Below are 15,506 nucleotides of genomic sequence, written 5' to 3'. Positions count from 1 at the left end.
TCAGATGCTTGTTTAAGCTCTAGCTCATTATTAACACTCTCAAATCACCATCTTATTGGGATATCTTTCAAACAATTCCTCACATTCACTGCTTGCAAAGGGTAACTATATGGTGTAGGTCTTTACCCCCAAAGAAAGGTAACTTAACTACCCCATATTCTGCTTAACTCTGACTCGTTGCTGTGCCACCTTGGTGGTCTCACTGGCCATCTCTCCTTGTTCTTAACTCTGATTAATCACCTCTAAAAAATTTTCTGCAAACTTCTTTTTAGCCTTTTGCTGGCACAATTATGTATCCCTTAATCTGAGGTAACCTTGCCAGTACAAGCAATATTACTGTTTACTTAGTGACTATTCATGTGCATAAGAAATAAACAAATGAGACTCAGGCCTGGTCTACACTACGAGTTTAGGTCGACTTTAGCCACGTTAAATCGAATTAAGCCTGGACACGTTCACACAACGAAGCCCTTTCTTTCGACTTAAAGGGCCCTTTAAACCGGTTTCTTTACTCCACCTCCGACGAGGGGATTAGCGATAAAATCGGCCTTAGGGGGTCAGAATTGGGGTAGTGTGGACGGAATTCGACGTTATTGGCCTCCGGGAGCTATCCCACAGTGCTTCATTGTGACCGCTCTGGACAGCACTCTCAACTCAGATGCACTGGCCAGGTAGACAGGAAAAGCCCCGCGAACGTTTGAATTTCATTTCCTGTTTGCTCAGCGTGGAGAGCACAGGTGACCACGCAGAGCTTATCAGCACAGGTAACCATGATGGAGTCCCAGGATCGCAAAAGTGCTCCAGCATGGACAGAACGGGAGGTACGGGATCTGCTCGCCATATGGGGAGACGAATCACTGCTGGCTGAACTCCGAAGCAGTAAACGAAATGGCAAAATATTAGAAAAGGTCTCCAAGGCCATGAAGGACAGAGGCCATAACAGCAGTGCCACGTGAAAATTAAGGAGCTACGGCAAGCCTACCACAAAGCCAGAGAAGCAAACGGAAGGTCCGGGGCAGAGCCGCAAACATGCCACTTCTACGCGGAGCTGCGTGCCATTCTAGGGGGTGCAGCCACCACTACCCCAACCGTGTGCTATGACTCCCTCTCTGGAGAAACATACAGGGAAGCGGGTTCGGGGTACGAGGAAGATGAGGATGGAGAAAATGTAGATAGCTCACAGCCGCAAGGAAGCGGAGAAACCGGTTTCCCCAACAGCCATGATATGTTTATCACCCTGGACCTGGAACCAGTAACCCCCGAACTCACCCAAGGCGTGCTCCCAGACCCTGAGGGCACACAGGGGACCTCTGGTGAGTGTACCTTTGTAAATATTACACATGGTTTAAAAGCAAGCATGTTTAATGATTAATGATTAATTTGCCCTGGCAATCGCGGCCAGTACAGCTACTGGAAAAGTCTGTTAACGTGTATGGGGATGGAGCGGCAATCCTCCAGGGACATCTCCAGAAAACTCTCCTGGATGTACTCCCAAAGCCTTTGCAAAAGGTTTCTGGGGAGGGCTGCCTTATCCCGTCTGCCATGGTAGGACACTTTACCACGCCAGGCCAGTAGCACGTAGTCTGGAATCATTGCATAACAAAGCATGGCAGCGTATGGTCCCGGTGTTCGCTGGCATGCAGACAACATCCATTCCTTATCGCTCTTTGTTATCCTCAGGACAGTGATATCATTCACGGTCACCTGGTTGAAATGGGGCAATTTTCTTAAGGGGACATTCAGAGGTGCCCGTTCCTGCTCTGCTGAACAGAAATATTCCCCGCTGTTAGCCACGCAGTGGGGGGGAGGGGTGAAGTGATCATCCCAGAGAATTGGGTGTGTGGGGGAGGGGAGTTAGTTGGGTTTGTGCTGCATGTTAACCCTGAAACCGCAGCCCCTCCTTTTACATTGCAAACCCATTTTAAATGGCCAACCCAACGGGTGCTTGGTATGGGAAATGAGAGCACTACTGTTTGAAACCATTCCCACATGTTAAGAAGGTTAAAAAAGCCAGAAGACTGTGTCTTACCATGGCTGCCTGCAAGCTGAAATCTGTGGCCTGGCACTGCGTGAGTGATCTCTCATACCAAACCGGCAGGCCCTCAATATAAGAGGAAAAATGCGACCTTGTAACGAAAGCACATGTGCTGTGTAATGTGAACAGCAAAATTTAACGTGAAAGAGTGTACCCATTGTTCTCTAAAATGTGTCTTTTTTAACCACCTCTCCCTTCTCCTCCATCAGCTGCAAATGTTTCTCCTTCACAGAGGCTAGTGAAGATTAGAAGGAGAAAATGGCAGACTCGGGATGATATGTTCTCGGAGCTCCAGATGTCCTCCCACGCTGACAGAGCACAGCAGAATGCGTGGAGGCAGTCAATGACTGATTACAGAAAAGCACAATATGAACGAGAGGAGAAGTGGCCTGCTGAATCGCGGGATGAACAGAGCAAGTTGCGGGCTGAAGATGATAGGTGGCGTCAGCTTGTAGACAGAAGGCAAGAGTCGATGCTCCGGCTGCTGGAGCATCAAACTGATATGCTCCAGCGTATGGTTGAGCTGCAGGAAAGGCAGCAGGAGCAGAGACCGCCGCTACAGCCCCTGTGTAACCAACAGCCCTCCTCTCCAAGTTCCATAGCCTCCTCACCCAGACGCCCAAGAACACGGTGGGGGGGCCTCCACCCCAGATGATTGCCCGAGCATCAGAAGGCTGGCCTTCAATAAGAGTTAAAGTTTTAAACTGCAGTGTGTCCTTTTCCTTCCCTCCTCCCCCACCCATCCCGGGCTACCTTTGCAATTATCCCCCTAGTTGTGTGATGAATTAATAAAGAATGCATGTATGTGAAGTAACAATGACTTTATTGCCTCTGCAAGCGGTGCTCGAAGAGGGAAGGGGAGGGTGGGGTGGTTGGCTTACAGGGAAGTAGAGTGAACCGGGGTGGGGGGGCGGAGGGTTCATCAAGGAGAAACAAACAGAAGTTTCACACCGTAGCCTGGCCAGTCACAAAACTCGTTTTCAAAGCTTCTCTGATGCGCACCGCGCTATGCTGTGCTCCTCTAACCACCCTGGTGTCTGGCTGCGTGTAATCAGCGGCCAGGCGATTTGCCTCAACCTCCCACCCCGCCATAAATGTCTCCCCCTTACTCTCACAGATATTGTGGCGCGCACAGCAAGCAGCAATAACAATGGGGATATTCTTTTCGCTGAGGTCTGAGCGAGTCAGTAAGCTGCGCCAGCGTGCTTTTAAACGTCCAATGCACATTCCACCACCATTCGGCACTTGCTTAGCCTGTAGTTGAACAGGTCCTGACTCCTGTCCAGGCTGCCTGTGTACGGCTTCATGAGCCATGGCATTAAGGGGTAGGCTGGGTCCCCAAGGATCACGATAGGCATTTCAACATCCCCAACGGTTATTTTCTGGTCTGGGAAGAAAGTCCCTTCCTCCAGCTTTCGAAACAGAGCAGAGTGCCTGAAGACGCGAGCATCATGTACCTTTCCCGGCCATCCCACGTTGATGTTGGTGAAACGTCCCTTGTGATCCACCAGGGCTTGCAGCAGCATTGAAAAGTACCCCTTGCGGTTTATGTACTCGGTGGCTTGGTGCTCCGGTGCCAAGATAGGGATATGGGTTCCGTCTATGGCCCCACCACAGTTTGGGAATCCCATTGCAGCAAAGCCATCCACTATGGCCTGCACGTTTCCCAGAGTCACTACCCTTGATATCACCAGGTTTTTCATTGCCCTGGCAACTTGGATCACAGCAGCCCCCACAGTAGATTTGCCCACTCCAAATTGATTCCCGACTGACCGGTAGCTGTCTGGCGTTGCAAGCTTCCACAGGGCTATCGCCACTCGCTTCTCAACTGTGAGGGCTGCTCTCATCCTGGTATTCTGGTGCTTCAGGGCAGGGGAAAGCAAGTCACAAAGTTCCATGAAAGTGCCCTTACACATGCGAAAGTTTCGCAGCCACTGGGAATCATCCCACACCTGCAGCACGATGCGGTCCCACCAGTCTGTGCTTTTTTCCCGGGCCCAGAATCGGCGTTCCACGGCATGAACCTGCTCCAGTAACACCATGATTTCCACATTGCTGGGACCTGTGCCTTGTGAGAGGTCTATGTCCATGTCAATTTCCTCATCACTCTCATCGCCGCGCTGCAATCGCCTCCTCGGCTGGTCCTGGTTTTGCTTTGGCATGTTCTGGCTCTGCATATACCCCAGTACAATGCGCGTGCTGTTCATAGTGCTCATAATTGCCGCGGTGATCTGAGCGGGCTCCATGATCCCAGTGCTAGCTATGGCGTCTGGTCTGAAAAAAGGCACAAAACTAGTATCTGACGGACCAGGGGAGGGAGGGAGGGAGGGAGGGAGGGAGGGGCGAGTGACGACATGGCATACAGGTACAGGGAATTAAAATCAACAAAGGTTGTTGTGCATCAGGGAGAAACACAAACAACTGTCACACAGAATGCCCCCCCCAAAGATTGAACTCAAAACCCTGGGTTTAGCAGGCCGTTGATTTGACGGAGGGGGGGGAAGCAAATGAATACAGAGCAAATCTATTTTTTACATCTTAAGACGACGGTGCAGCGTGACTGATAGCCCTCGGCATCTTTCTGGGTGCTTGGCAGCAAATACTGGGCGCTTGGCAGTTAGTGTACTAAGACTGATAGCCACATTTTTCCTGTATGATGACGATGGCCTTCAGGCCTATTGCACAATCTGCTGCTCAGGGAAGACTCTGCTAATGTGCGATGATCCAACTTGTAATAGGACGGTTACCAGTCGTAATACACCATCTACTGCCAAAAGGCAAAAGGCAAGGGGCTGGTGCAATGCAGCCCTACAGCTGCCAGCCCCACAGCTGCCAGCACCCAGATCGCCGATGAAGGCTACCAGTCATGCTGCACCGTCTACCGCCAAAAGGCAGTTAGCTGCTGCTGCTGTGTAGCAATGCAGTCCCACGTCTGCCGGCACCCAGATGACATATGGTGACGGTGAGCTGAGCTGAGCGGGCTCATGCTTGCCGTGGTATGTTGTCTGCACAGGTAACCCAGGTAAAAAGGCATGAATCAATTGTCTGCCGTTGCTCTGACGGAGGGGGAGGGGCAGGTAAAAAAGGTGCGAATCTATTGTCCGCCGTTGCTCTGACGGAGGGGGAGGGGCCTGACGACATGTACCCAGAACCTCCCGCGACACTGTTTTGCATCATTCGGGCATTGGGATCTCAACCCAGAATTCCAATAGGCGGCGGAGACTGCAGGAACTGTGGGATAGCTACCCATAGTGCAATGCTCCGGAAGTCGACGCTAGCCTTGGTACTGTGGACGCGGTCCGCCGACTAGAGCACTTAGAGCATTTTATGTGGGGACACACACAATCGGCTGTATACAACTGATTTCTATAAAACCGGCTTCTATTAATTCGACCTAATTTCGTAGTGTAGACATACCCTCAATCTCTACTATTGCTACTACTGGATAGATAGTTGGACATATAGATGTCCCTAATGGATACCATAGGCAGAGCTGAGTTTCTCAGCACTTGATAACTTTGCTCTTCTCTTCCTAGTCGCGGTATTGTCCCTCATGCCTTAAAACATAACAGTATAACTTAATAAAGTTGGCCACAGTTCTTTCTCCCTTTTCAATGAAAACTATTTTTTAAAGATAACAAATATCCATATTTCACCTTTTTGCTCATTTCAAAACCAAAATATTTGTTTTGAACCAAACAATTTTGATCTGTTTTTCTTTGGGATGGTGGGAAAGCACCCTCTGTTTTCCTCTTTACTTTATGGTGCCCTTCACAGGAAAATGTGTGTGTCCATCTCCATCTGTCTGTCCCCTGAAAACCAAAACTGAACTTTTCAAAAACTATACCCAAATGAAAATTTTCATGTTGAATTTGAGGCATTTTTTCCATGTTGACTTAAAACTCCAAATATATTTTTTCCATTTTTAGTGAAAGTTTACACAACTTTTTTTTTTTTAAATCAGGTGTAGACCCCAGTCTCCCCTTCACAAACTTTTGTCCCCAGTTCAGTTTAGGAGCAGCTCCTGTACTAGGTATGGAAAAGTTGAGCTAGTGCTTTCCTTCCTTTAGAAAAAATATCTTACCATAGCTATTCATAGAATATCATGGTTGGAAGGAACCTCATCTAGTCCAACCCCCTGCTTAAAGGGGACCAATCCCCAGACAGATTTTTGCCCCAGATACCTAAATGGCCCCCCTCAAGGATCAAACTCACAACACTGGGTTTTGCAGGCCAATGCTCAAACCACTGAGCTATCCCTCCCCCCAACTAACTCTCTTTTTTTTTCCATATAAATTATAGGACATTTTGGCCTACCAGGCACAGGACCCAATCCTCACTCGGCAAGGAGCAAGAAACCTAAAGTGTTTGTGACAGAGGGAATAGATGTTGCCCTAACTGGTGTATGTGTATTCTTCATTAGATCTAGTCCTTCCAAAACCATCACTGCAGAGAATATCCATCAGGTAAGACAAAGGTTAATGTTGGATGTTAGTATAAGAAATTTAAATTTAATTCAATTTTTATGGTGCATCATAGCAGCTTGTAATTTGAGACCTCTTGGTACAATTAACTGAGCAGAGCTCCAAAAAGGGAATATTGTTGCGTTTTCCACTGAAGGAAGAGTGTAACTGAGGAAACGTGGCATAGTTTGTCTGTCACAAACAATTGTGCTGGTAGCAGTCAGTGGCACCAACTTCAAGCGCATTGTTATAGTCAACGCACGATTTGAATAGTGGGGAGCAAAAAGGGAAAATTTGTGTCAGGGTCTAAGAAAACAAACAGCAGCATCTCCAGTGATGATTTATTGACCACACCATAGATTGTGCCAAACGGTGGCACTGTGATGCTGAAGCTTGAACTTTATATAGGTGTCACTTTTTGTTTTTACAGCCAGCTGTTCCACACATTAGTCTTGCGGACTAGCAGTGAAAATTATCTCATGCTTGTCTGTATGATCGAATCAAGTTTTGCACAAAGAACACATGAAAATCAAAATATATGTACTCAAATATAAAAGCGTACCCGATGAAATATTTAACTCTGGCATAATATGAGGTGACCAAAATGGACACAGTTCATCTCATGATCCTCTGACAATTAGGAATGCATATCAAAACATGAAGACTCTTGATAGCTTGGGTCTCTGATACCAGAGATTATGTTAGCAATCTAGCGTGTCAGAATCTAAACAGGGAACAGAGTTGGTGGTGTTGTAGAAAACTATTAAAGTAACTAGTAAACTATTAAAAGTGCTTTTCAACCAGAGGTCCTATACTGAAGTCTTTTAAGATATGTAAATATTTGTAAGTAGCATAAAACACTGATCTGTCATTCATGAGGATATGATGAATTGAGATCTGATATGTCATTAAAATCTTTTTTGCTTTTAATGATTTGTAATGTAGTGTTTTACTGTTCAGTTAAATATATTTACTTGTTAATCCTTTCAGCATAAATATTTTTAGTCCATCTTAAAAGATCCTGTATTAATGCAATCCCTTGAATTGCATGTAGTGCTTAACCCTTTAAAGATTTTTCTTATCTATTTAATAGTGCATGCAAGAAAGTAGCCACAATCAAAAATAGAGCAAAAGAGCATGGTGTATGGTAAAGAATTTCTTAATGTATCCCTTTATGCTTAAATAGTGGTAGACATACAGTATGTTTTACTCTTAAGAGTGAGCTGCAAAGCATAAATCATTGAGACAGAACTAGAAACTCACTGACAAAGATGCAGGGATGTCACTACAAAATTTGTGACTAGACTTTCATAAAACGTCACAGGCAAATTAACTGTAGTTTCCGGATTGACTGAAGGTACCCAAATGCATCACTGCCTGATATCAATATCAGCAGTTTGATTACAACCCATGCTGTTAATATTTTTGGTGTCACTGAACAATGCTTCTTGGGATGTCTTCCAATGAACCAGGAAGTAACAAGGTGACTGATACAGGATGGTTGAAGTTTGCTTTGAAAAAATATGGAAGTGATGCTAATAGGCAAGGAGAGGCAAATTTTATCAAATATTTTGGCTCTGGTATTTCAATCCTTGACCCTGTAGTTCTACGGGCTAAATGCCTTAAATGGTTGTACTCTGATACACAGTAGTCACAGCCCTGAAGATGTTGCTGTATTCCAGTTATAGATGAAGCAGTCGCTGAACGTGTATTTGGTATATAAACTGGCAAAGGTATGGAATCTTCAGAATGGAAGTATAGTACCAGGAGGTGTGGTCAGGGATTTGGTTTCCATCCTTAAGTAGGGGCATATGTCTACCATTTCCCCATATAATTCCTAATCTAGGGGTCATAATCAGATGTTTGCTAGTTTTACATTCCGAGATAGTGGTAGTAACTCAGGGAGCTCTGCATAAGTCCTTGTCACAGTCAACCTTGCCTTGCTCTTCTCCAGGCTAGTTCACTGTAAAAGCGTTACTTTGGGTTACCCTTTGAAAAACATTCATTGGCTTCATTTGGTGAAGAAAAGACAAATCTACATAAATTAATCAAAAACACCTAAGTTCCATTAACTTGAAATAGGATTTAAGCTCCTAAGTCACTTAGGTGCTTTGGAAGATGGGTTTAGGTACTTTAAAAAATTTAAACCTCACTCTTATTTGAGATGGGTGATGAACATATGATGGGCTACCTACATTTAGAGTAATTAAAAGCATTGGTTATGATGTTAAAATCTGACAGATTTAGGACCTCTCAAGATACTTTTCCTACGTTCCATCATTGAAGTTAACATAGCAACTGTTAATTTTGTTGTTGGTTCTGGGATTTCCCTGTATAAACAGCAGTGTATTTGTGGTTAGTCTCCTATGGAATGCCTGCTTTAATCTACCTGACTCTGCGTTAGGTAGTGATATGCTACACACATATTTTACTCAAGTGTTTAACTAAATATAGAAATTGTGATTAAAATGACCACATACCATTGCTGAGGACACTGTAAATTTACCCCAATTAAAATAGTACCTCAGTTGGCATTTGACATTGATCTCAACTCAAGGGAACAAGGTTTCTTTTGAACTTTTCATGCCAGGAGTCTGAAAATTTTCCTCCGAGCTCCTTGTCAGTGGCAAATTCAGTGTATATGTTGTTGACAAAACTATTTTATTCTGAAACCTCAAAACCTATTTTGGTTTAATACTGAAATAAGTGAGTCCAGGTGTACAATGGTGACCTCTCTGGTTTACCTAGGTCTTTGTGGAATACTGGATGAATGCCTCCAAAAAAATTTTGGGCCGCCTCATCAGGACGTTCGGTTCCCCCTTCTTTGAGGGTAGGAGTTGCCTGCCTCCATGTAAATAAATTGGAACAGGGAAATGCTCATTGCTAGCCAGTTCAACTGAGCCACAATCCTGAGAGGGGCCAGTCTGTTCAGGACTAGGATTCTTGCAGCCTTTGCTAAAGAATAGGAGTTGAAATTCTAATTCTCCAAGCACCTATAATGTGACCAGCCTATATAATCACACACATATATCTTAACCAACTTTATTTTCCAGTTTGATATGCATCATATCCCCTTCTTTCAGGAAGTGAATTTCAATATGCTGGATACTGCTCAGGGCGGCTTACTAAAAAGTGTGCAGCATTTGCTGTCAGAAATCTTCATTCCGGTCATCAAGACTATGAACCAAGGTTGGGGTGAGATTGGTAGTCCTCAGCAAGCAGCTAATATTCGGCAGGACTTCCTTGGCTCCCTTGAGGGATTTGTTAGTGTCTTGTCAGGATCTCAGCAGAGTCTGATGGAAAAGGTAAGATTGTCAGCATGTATGCTATAAAATGAACCTAACATTGCTGTTGTTGCAGAAAGTGGCCTGGTGCTTTTTGCATTGCTGGCCACACCAGAATTCCTTTCAAGGGTGTTTTCTAAACTGCAGACCAAAAGGCATCATCATGTACTGCAGTGTAAGAACTTGCAGGGCTAGAATCTGGGACTATGGGGGTTCTGGGCTGCTGATGCCTGCATATCACCACAGGCTGGGCTCCTGAGAAAGGGCCCTGAGAGGCTGGACTCAGCAGGAAATACCACCCAGCAGGACCTGAGTGGCAGCTTCTCCCAGCCCACTGATTTGCTGGCACCAGTATTTAAGCCATGACAGGGAGTTGTCTGAGCAACAACACAAACTGCTTGCTGTCCCTGCTTCAGACACAGTGTGTTAGAGACCCCAGACTCTGGTTTCCAACTTTGCCTTTCTCCTGACACCTGACTCTTGGTTTGGCCACTGGCCTGTCTTGGACTCTGGCCTTCCAGTACCTGACCTGGCCCAACTCCTGCTCTGACCACTAGGTCTGAACGCCCACATTCCAGTCGTGACATGCAGATTGTTAACATTAACTTACTGAAATTTGGCCTGTTGGTTTAGGGTGTCAGGAGGGCCAATGGCGTAACTTCAAAGTAACTGTGGGTATGTAAAGCAGACTTCTCTTCAAGAGGGCAAAGCAATAATTTTTCAAACGGAATGGTAACTCCTGAGGTATCTGTCCTCACTGTCTCTATTGAATTTTTAATTCTTCCTCTTTTAGGTGAATCTGAAAAAGTGTGACACATATGACTTGAAAACTCTAAAGGGACCTTCAGACTATCTGGCTGTTGCTAACAGCACAGAAGCTCTAGAAAGAATAGAGGCCTGCATGAAAGTATGGATCAAACAAATTGAACAGGTGATGCGCTGCACAGACCTGAAACATTGCCAACTGTTCTGACACAAATATCAGTGAAACTTGGATTAGTCCTGTTTACACAAGTGGCATTAAGCCCAGAACTGGTAGAAAGAAGTAGTATTTACTAATGTGGCCACATATGTACTTAATTCTCTACTCAGTATACTATACAGAGCTCCAGCCCGTCTGAAACTGGTAAATAAATGCATACAGTATATGCTAGCTATCATGCTCAGAGATAAGCTTCCTTGCTGTCCTTAAAGGATTGAGCTTATTTGTAAAGCACAGCACTTGTTCAACTTCTCCACTCCAAAATAGCCCTATGATACATATACATCTATTGTATCTGTTTTTGGCACAAACATAATGAGCGAATCCTTTATGAACTACAGATTGATTATTTTGTATTGTTATCCTTTGGTAGTATCGTGTTTTTTAAAAGCTTATTCTGCTGAATATTAATTACTATATTCTGTGTCCTTGGATAAGGGCTTGTATCCACATGAACACTTAGTTTATGGGGGGGGGATTCTGCTTCTGCACACTAAAATTTCAATAGTGCACACTGGCCTACTCCTGTTTCAAAGCTGGATAGATCAAAAATGCCCTAGGGAACTCTGTAATGAACCTGCTGCCATACCAGACACTTAGTGCATGGCATAATAGTATGGGGAAGCTTTACATCCCAGCTTGCTGCAAACTAAGTGTTCGTATAGACAAGCACCAAGTCAAACTACCAAATTGACTTAAAAAAACTGCATTTATTCCCAAACTGTGAATTTGTGTTGTAGCTCAAAGTATATTGTCTAGGGTTAAATTATATAACTCAATTGAAAACAGGGCTCTGTAATGTACATATATGCAGATTGCAATTTTATTTAGCATGAGAAATAAAATGTGTCTTATGTTAAGTCTTACTGATTTTCTGTTCTTAGAAATTAATTCTTGCATCTCAGACCTCCTAAATGATGAAATACAAAATCACAAAGAAATCAGCATTGACTTCTGGCGGCCTTAATTAAAAAAAAAAAAAGCCATGATCTCCTGGGGGAGGAAGGAAATGCAAGGATCTTGATGTAGGTGCACAGTAAGGACAGCTGGCAACATTTCAGGGTATTTTCCTTTTGCCAAAAGATTGTAAAATCTCATTTTAGTACTGCACACACACTGCTAAAAGGAAAATATGCTCATTAAAGCTGTCACTACTATATACTTAGTACAACAAGCAGATTTTAGCCTAAGGCACTCAAATATCACTGTGGTGAGTGATGTAAAAATCTATGTAAATTAGAGAGGTCTAAGGGTGCTGTTCTTGGGACTCGATTATAGACTGTGGGGAGTTAATACTAAAAAGCACTAACTTACGTAAGCTAACAATTTAATATTGTTAATAGCATCACTTCATTTTGGGAGTTTGATGTACTGCAGTTGCAATGAAGACTATAGAGGCGAACGCACTTCACAACATAGTCATGGGCTGTAAAGGAGTGGAAATGGTATTAGCTTCCTTCCCTCACCTATCCTGTGCCAAATACACTTGGTTATTAAACCTCTCTCATTGATTTATCAGAATATTATGCTCTTTGTAGAAGCTTTGTCATAATCAGTGATGAAACAAAGTGGAAGTAATGAACTCAGTGTGTTAAGGTAAATGTCTGACCTAAGCTAGACTTAAGGTTACACTGTTGCTGGCTATCCAAGTCTTAATATGTTAATTTGATTTTTTTACATTGGCTTTTTGAAGAAATACCCATTGTCTACTCAAATTTACAGTCTTAAGCAAAATCGAGTCAGTTTGGCTTTTTAAGAAGGGGGGGTGGGGAGGAGCCTAGCTCCTAACTAGTCACAGGAGGATAATTGAGAGGCAATGTGCGTAAGGTAATATTTTTTATCAGACCAGCTTCTGTTGGTGAAAGAGACAAGTGCTTGTGCTACACAGAGAGCTCTTTGTCAGTTCTTTCACTGACAGAAGTTGGTCCGATAAAAGATATGACCTCACCCACCTTATCTCACTAATATCCTGGGACCACCATAGAAAACTGCATGTACAACAACACTGCAAACAGGAGGTGAATGCAGGGCTGGCTCCAGGCACCAGCCAGGCAAGCAGGTGCTTGGGACGGCTGCTCCGGAGAAGGGTGGCGGGTCCAGCTATTTGGCGGCAATTCAGCGGATGGTCCCTCACTCCTGCTCGGAGCGAAGGACTTCCCGCCGAATTGCCGCCGCAGATCGCGATCGCGGCTTTTTTTTTTTTTTTTGGCTGCTTGGGGCGGCCAAAACCCTGGAGCTGGCCCTGGGTGAATGTCAGTAATAATAGGAGACTTCAGATCGCTGCCATCCATTCAGATAAATAGCAGCACTTCTGTATCAGTCACTGATATATTGCTGTGTGATTCAAGGTCCTGGCTGAAAATGATCAACTGAGGAAAGAAGCTGATGACCTGGGCCCACGAGCAGAACTGGATCACTGGAAGAAACGATTGTCTAAATTCAACTACCTTTTGGACCAACTGAAGAGCCCAGATGTGAAGGCGGTGCTGGGAGTACTTGCTGCTGCTAAATCCAGACTTCTGAAGGTTTCTGTTAACTTAAGACAGAACTAAAGACTGAAAATAGGTTATATACAGCATTAGTTTCCCAGGATATACAGTATATTTAATGGACAAAATCCTGATGTTATATACTCTTTTTATTGCCCCTTATATTTTTTGAAGTTCAACACACTAAACTGGGACTTAGGAAAAGACTGAGATTTGATTTAATATTTATTATTAGGTGATAAAGCACTGGCCTGCATCTCCGGAGCGTATCACAAATCAGTATTTAATAGTAAAAGCTTTTTCAGTGAAAAGTTGGTTATGACATAAAACAGATTAGAATGAACAGGCAGGTAGCTAAAGAAAATAAAATTGATAGTCCCCATATTTGTGGCCAAGCAAAACAATTCCTTACATTCCACTTGATGGCATTTCTGTTTATCTAAATAAGATGCACATAGCTAATGGCTTCAGAAATCTATCAGGTAGAGGAATTGGCTTAATAGTCATGGACTCCCAAGCACAAATTTAAAGCAGGAGAGCCTCCTCAAGTGTCACTCTTCCCAAATGCTCTTCCTTTTACCACCTATCCAAAACATCCATTTTATCATGTGTCACTTTGCTTCCTCTCAGCCCAGTTCCTGATAGCCAGTGGTGGATTATCCAATGGGCTGACGGGGCCTGAGCCCAGGCAAATTGGGGGGCTCCCATAAAAATGGGGGCCCTGCCCCCAGCACAAATCCGCTGTGGGGTGGTGGAAGCCTGGAGCCCTGGCAGAAGCACAAGTCGGGGTGGGGAGGGGGAAGCGCCCGTGTCCTGACCCCGGTCCCTGACAGATGTGCCGGGTGGGAGAAACCACTGCACCCTGACCCTGGGCTCCCGCCGAAGCACAGGGTGGTGGGGGAAGCTCCACACCCGGACCCCGGCTGCATCCCTGGGACTGGAGGAGCTCTTGCTCCCTCCTGCAGCCTCAGGGTTGCGGGAGCTCTCACTCCCCACTGTGGCCCCAGGGCTGTGGGGTGGGGACAGAGCTTCTCCAGTCTTGGGGCTGTAGTGGGGGGAGACAGAAAGGAACAAACGGGTTGCGGAGGTGCAGTGCGGGGTGGTGGAATGGGGTGAGACTGAGGGGGGAAGGGACAGAAAGGGGTGGGGCTGTGGGCGGGGCCACAGGCAGAAGGGGCAGGGTGGGGGAGGGACTTCAGGGGGAAGGCCTGGGGAAGGCCCCCACACTTTCTCTGGCCCAGGGCACCAGGAAACCTTAATCTGCCTCTGCTGATAACTCCACCACATTCGCTTCCAGTGTCTATCCTTCCCACCCATGTGCTGCTCTCCAACTTGCACTTCCGATCAGCAATAAGAGGTTTATTTTACCATTCACTACATCCCTGTGTTGGCAGCAGCTGATCTAAGTGTGCTGCTTCAGTAGCCACTTCAGGTGTTGATGGCAGATTATTAATTTCAAATATGCTACCAACCAGTTCCCTAGCATCAGGCATTTTTTGCAATGAGGGAAAAGATAAAGTAGTTTTCCCTACCATATGCTGGTCATCACTTCCCTCTCTTGTGCTTTGTTTTTTCCACAGGCCCATAACCTGTAAGCAGTAGCAGCTTCTGCAAGTTCTTGGAATTCAGGGCTCGCACACATTGCTGAGGGGTCTGGGTGGATTTACCACTATTCTTGAGGGGAATGTTAACTAAGTATTCCCCAACTCAAAAAAAAAAAGAAAAAATCCTTTTGCCTTTAGAATTTCTCCTGTCTTGGTGAGAGTGATGCAAGTTCATTCCCTCATGGCATCACATGATACATACATAGAAGATAGTGTATAAAATATGCCCTGGCACTGCCACTTGCTGTTCGAATGTTATTGTGTCACCTGTCTGGTTGAGGTGTAACGGAAGTGAAGATAAGTTAGATGCTGAATTGGGAACTCCACCAAACTGATAAGGTACCTCTATGCTGCACACTCCTTTCAGTGGTGTGTAGAGTCTGAACACAGGTAGCACCCCTGGCATGGATGTAAGTATCAGTGTAGCCCATGAGGCATTGCTTAGGTGGTATATACCCTATGCGGCTCTCTGCATGTCCAAGCAGCACCTCCCCATCTACACTTCTGTTTTTAGTAGTGTTATGTCCCACTGCAGGAGCCTTTCCCTGCAGCAGGAAAAGGTGCTGGTGGGAAGGCAGTGGGGAAAGGTTCTGCCAGCTCCTTGCTGCTGGAGTCTTCCCAAGCTGCACAGAAAGGTTCTGGCAGTGGA

The 15,506-nt window shown here is 45.1% G+C and overlaps 1 protein-coding gene across 1 annotated transcript in view; it reads left to right on the top strand.

The window, feature by feature from the left end:
- The window catches only part of DNAH5 (dynein axonemal heavy chain 5), a 315,641-nt gene that overhangs the window by 93,049 nt on the left and 207,086 nt on the right, over positions 1-15,506 (top strand). The window contains exons 4-7 of the mRNA XM_065584236.1: positions 6,338-6,501; positions 9,582-9,803; positions 10,576-10,713; positions 13,113-13,289. Coding sequence (XP_065440308.1) covers positions 6,338-6,501; positions 9,582-9,803; positions 10,576-10,713; positions 13,113-13,289 — 701 coding nt within the window. The remainder of the gene's footprint in view (positions 1-6,337; positions 6,502-9,581; positions 9,804-10,575; positions 10,714-13,112; positions 13,290-15,506) is intronic.

The sequence above is a fragment of the Chrysemys picta genome, chromosome 2 (assembly GCF_011386835.1).
Source record: "Chrysemys picta bellii isolate R12L10 chromosome 2, ASM1138683v2, whole genome shotgun sequence".
NCBI classification, from domain to species: domain Eukaryota; kingdom Metazoa; phylum Chordata; order Testudines; family Emydidae; genus Chrysemys; species Chrysemys picta.
Note: the sequence above shows the minus strand (reverse complement) of the source record. Positions and strands in the feature narration are given on the sequence as shown.